Raw genomic sequence first — 5,254 nt, forward strand, 5'->3', positions numbered from 1 at the left:
GATATTCATTCGTTGTTGGGTTATTCTCATGCATTTAGACATAGTTGATATTTCATGACCATCTCTTTCATTGTTAGCTTATGTCACTCAATAGGATTTGAAATTGCAATATCATGAAAATACCTTCATTATTGAGTCTATTCTTAAACAATTAATTGAAGTTGAAGTTATTGAAAGCCATTAACTTGTTTCGTTGAAGTTGTTGTTTAATGGTATATTGTTCATTGTTGAGTTATTTCCCCCATTTTTTTGTTATTGAGATTTATGTACACATCGTGGTTGAGCCGCGGGCTATGTGTTGTGGTGATACTGGTATTGTTATTGTGAAAAGGTTGTGGCCTATGGGCACTTGTGGTACGAGTTGATATATCGTGTTGTTGTGATATTAGAACATATGTTTTGCTGTATGGATTGATTGCTGTTGTGCGGAGCATAAGGGTGGCATCTCACTGTTGTTGATTGTGCGGAGTGATACAGATGTCTATTGATATATTGTTAGGGCAAAGTGATACGAGTAGCTATTGTGTTGTTGTCTGAGCATAGCGATACCGATGGCTATTATGCGGAGTGATACGAGAGGCTATTGTGTTAAATGTCTGGGCGGCGCAATAAGTGTGGCTATTATGATGTTGTCAATACGGAGAGATAAATGGGGCTATGTCAGGGATGATATGTGATGGCCTGGAGGCGTAATGTTGATGATATTCGTGTGATGGTATGATATTCCTTGTGTATGTCATGTACCATACATGACTTGTTGTGTTGCTTCTAATGAGCTACTCAATGTCTTTGATATAACTTGTTGACTTGGACTGTAATAGTATACTCGCATAAGCATACAACGTAGCATGTCGTTTACACGTGTTCAAGAGTATGAAACTTGAAATTCATTGATCATAACCATGTATCCTTATATTATCTGCTTCCATTGTGATATTGAGCGCCTCTGACCATGCCGAGCGGATTGAGATATTGTCACATGAGTTATCTGTGTGATTGTGATTAATATTGTGGGTACAACGTGCCGTGAGCATATAACTTGTGATTTAGGACTCGTGACTTGTGTTTATGAGATGAGGTATCTTGGAGTAATGTTTTGGTGAAACTTGTGTTAGAACGATTTGATTATCCAGTTATTATTTGTTTTCCTTAATTGGTTTCACGGGCATTTTTATGATGTTCTGATTACTTCATTGTTTATATTACATGTTTATTTCCTTGTCTCCAATTACTAATTCTTGTTTCCGTTATTAGCTTTATACTTATATACTGCACAGGTTTTATGACTAGTAGGTGTCTTGACTTGTATTTTGTTACTTCTCCATCGAGGTTAGTCTTGATACTTACTGGGTACCAACCGTGATGTACTCATACTATTCTTCTGTACATTTTTGTGCAGATCCAGTTATTGGAGATAACAAACTCCGGCTGAGTTAGCTTCTTGATCGCGAGGATTCAAGGTAGAGCTTCTTGATCGTCGCAGTCCCTTGGAGTCCTTTTCCTTTTGATTGTAGTGTTAATTCGTTATCCGAACAGTATTGTACCTCGTTTTGAGATATTACTATGTATTCATCTAGATTTCGTGACTATGTACTACCTAGTCTTGGGAGAATTATTGTGATTGTTGCTGCGTAGACTTGTGTCACATTTATTTCGGTATTTACATTAAACTTTATTTTAAAAATATCATGTTTAATTGGTTTAATCGTTGTAAGAAATCGTCTTACCTAGTCTTAGAGACTAGGTTCCATTACTACGCCTAAGGCGAGATTTTGAGTCGTGACAGGATCCCTTCTTCTTCATTGTGTGAGACCTTGAAAACTAATATTGACTTTTCTTTAGAATAACCTTTGACCTTTTATTGTCTCTTGATGTATCATTCAGTGTTGCCATTGTAGGGTGTTACTAATAGTCATGAATGATCTAGTGATGCAATACATATCTAGGAAAGCATTTGATCTAGAATGGATAGATTCAAGTCGAAAGAGAAGACAACTAAAATTAGTAATTTAACTTGTACTCACAAATCGACTATGACACTTACTAGGATGGTATTGAGTTAATTGTTATACAAAGTTAAACAAGAACTCGACTTCACCTCATTCGAGGTTGAAGGATCGGATAACTAGATACTACAGTAGCAAATGATTTTTTGGGGTATTATGAGTAATAAGATCCTCATGTTGGTAATGAATCATTTTCGTATGTGATTGAATTTTTACATGGAATTGTTGTACAACCTTAATAGTTATAGCTCTTGATGATGCATACAGGCTGCACAAACTATTTATTTGTATGAACTATATGTGTAATTAACATGGTACTGTTTTTTGTTCAGTCCATCATGAACGAAGTGGGAGATGTTGGTTATTTGGGTTTGGGTCGTAGGCCGCCCATGTGAACTGACCCAAACATTAAAAAAAGGGATAAGATTGAAAGGTTAAAAGGGAAGTTACCCTAGCAGTTTAAACCAACACAACCACTATTAATAGTGGGGTAATTAACGTATAAAATGTGACGAAGATTTGAAAATTGCTCCTCTCTTTATCTGCCCAAGAAGTAACGTACTCCTCCTCCTTCAAAGGAACTTCTCTTCTTCTTTCGTCTCCAAATATACACATAGTAAAAGGGCATTTAGTTTGTGGAATATACTTTGTTCCTAGTGATTCAAAGAGGACTTGGGGTAACTTTATTGATAGAACTCTTCTACTAATCTGCTGTGTCAATACGTTAACAGGTACGCAAATCTAGTTCCTGTTACGGTCTTAAATTCGCACAGAAACAAAGTTACAAACAACTACACAAAAGAAACAAGTTATCTTGTCACCATGCTATTCTCCGAAGACGCGTACGTACATAAATATGATACATAGTAAGAATATCTTTACTTTGTTACATATCCTATACATCAGCAGGATGGACTTTGCTGCTTTTGGTATTTCCCCGATTAGGCTCCCCAAAATTCTTACTATAAAAGTAACAAGAAAATGAAAGGAGGACAACACTGTTAACAACACTAATCGATAATGCAGCAACCCAATTCTGATCTTGCTTGTCCAAATATCCTTTTTTACACGCATTGCAATCGAAACAAAGCTTATTGGAATCACTACTCCATTTACCACAATCTCCATCAGTTTCATTATTAGACTTGTTTTGTTTTTCACCTTGTTGATTATTGTCAGTGGCTGGGAGACCATCGTATATTTCCATCCAAGTTAAAGGGCCATGTTGGTTTTTGCTCTCCTTGTTGGACATATTTCTATCATCACATATCTGCGGGTACTTGCAACAAGCATCCTAAAACAAGAAAATTATATGATTAATATACAAAAAAGCTATACATGAATGACAAATGAAAAGTGGAGACGAAGATATGAAATTGATGAATGTGTCTTAGTGTAAAATATCATAGTAGTTGAATGAAATCGTGCTCAACGCCGGCCTACTTATTTTCTACGTACACGGTCGATCGCAATTAGAGGCGGCAAAATTGACACATTCATTTGTAACCACCTCAATTCGTCCAAGTTTAAAGGGGTTGGGTCATGACTCGTCTATTGACTTAATCCAATGAATTGAAGTTGAAATGACCCGGGAAAATATCGGGTCAAAATGGATCTAAACAATGTACCTTGATGGGTCAACATCCAAGATAAACTAAAGCGTATAGAAAAATCAATTTTTGACATCGAAATTTTTTATCAATCTCGAAGAATTCGGGTATTATGGAAATTTGGAGATTGAGAATTATGTTAATTTTATAGAATTATGTCAAAGAGGAAAACAAGAAAAGAAAAAAGAGTAGATATTTCATCATATTGGATAGGTTTGGATTTAATTATGACCCACTTTTTGACCATTTTAACAAATTTATATCGATCCAAGCAAATTTTGGACAGGTTTGATTATGATCCATGTATTAACTTGGCTCGTTTTGATATGCCCGTGTAGGATATGAAAATGATCCATCGCATATATATAAATGGTGATTGATTCTATATATGATGGATATCACAACAGAAGAAATCATACCGGTGTAAATGCATGCGAATTTTGTATAGCACAAAAGCTTAAAAACAAATAATACCTGAAGGGAATGTGAAGCAAATGGAGACAATCTCTCCAATCCATTTCTTAAATTTCTTTGACAAACTTGTTTCTTCACCATACAATTCTTAAAAGTTTCCCAATCATAATATGTGTACAAACGAGAATCTGTTCTAGATTGCCACCACGCCATTGTTCCCAAAAGAACGACTATAAATAGGATAAAAACCTGTGACCTCATATAAATAAATTCCTGGAAACCAATTTTCCAACAGCATAATGAACTTATGAGACCTGCAAATGACCATGTTAATATCATGATTCCAGCAATTAAAAACATTGTCATTGAAGTTTCACGACAAAATTTATCAACTGTTACGAGGGGGATAACGATAATGGGAATTGATATGATAATTCCAAATAAATTGAGAATGAGCATGATAATGTAGCCATATTTTCCAAGATCCATCCTGATAAAAGAATATCAGATGGAGTAAACTTTCTCATTTTGGAATATTTTCTGTTTGCTTAACGTGGTAAAGGTCCTTACCAATTAACCTCATTTTCTTTTTGTCATTTGTGGTCTAGGTTCAGAGATAGATAGCACAAACACGTACATAAGAAAATTGGTTTTGATTTACTAAATATGGTTGCTTTTTAAGTAATATGTTAACATTATGAATTAGGACTTAGGAGGACCTAAAAATGTGCAGTGCTGAACTTCTCTCTCTATTTTTTTATTGTCCTAATCAACATACATTGAAGGTGCTGAACCAATCATAAAATGTGTTTAATTTCTTTTGCTTAACATATCACCCAGTTATTAATATATGGATTGGGAAAATTTATGTGAAAATAATTGGAATGGAGAAATGCATTGCATCTGATAAAAGTAAATATATGCGCCTTAAATTTATAATTATACATGTGCCTTAAATTTATAATTATTTAGGTCCGCTTTTTGTTGGGCATCTCATAATAATCTTGTAAAAATTGAAGCAACGTTTCTTCTAGAAAGGCAATATAAAATTGCGTGCAATAAATTGACCAACCCTTTCTCCAAAATTAGCTTAATGCACCAAATTGTCTTTTTCCCTTCGCCTCCACCTGTTAGTCGGGTAGTTGACGAAATGACCTACCAAAACTTTAAAGCTATTTTTCTTAGAGCGGTGGTTAGACCGATTATGCTGTATGAGGCTAAGTG

General features: G+C 34.9%; 1 protein-coding gene across 1 annotated transcript; it reads right to left on the minus strand.

The window, feature by feature from the left end:
• Positions 1-2,804: 2,804 nt before the first annotated feature.
• On the minus strand, positions 2,805-4,672 carry LOC104237415 (tetraspanin-2-like). The gene is made up of 2 exons (XM_009791569.2): positions 4,091-4,672; positions 2,805-3,300 (listed from the first exon to the last, which is right to left on the minus strand). Exons 1-2 carry the CDS (start codon positions 4,517-4,519, stop codon positions 2,902-2,904), a joined length of 828 nt encoding a protein of 275 aa, XP_009789871.1. The 5' UTR covers positions 4,520-4,672; the 3' UTR covers positions 2,805-2,901.
• Positions 4,673-5,254: the final 582 nt, after the last annotated feature.

Source organism: Nicotiana sylvestris, chromosome 10 (genome assembly GCF_000393655.2).
Source record: "Nicotiana sylvestris chromosome 10, ASM39365v2, whole genome shotgun sequence".
Taxonomy (NCBI): domain Eukaryota; kingdom Viridiplantae; phylum Streptophyta; class Magnoliopsida; order Solanales; family Solanaceae; genus Nicotiana; species Nicotiana sylvestris.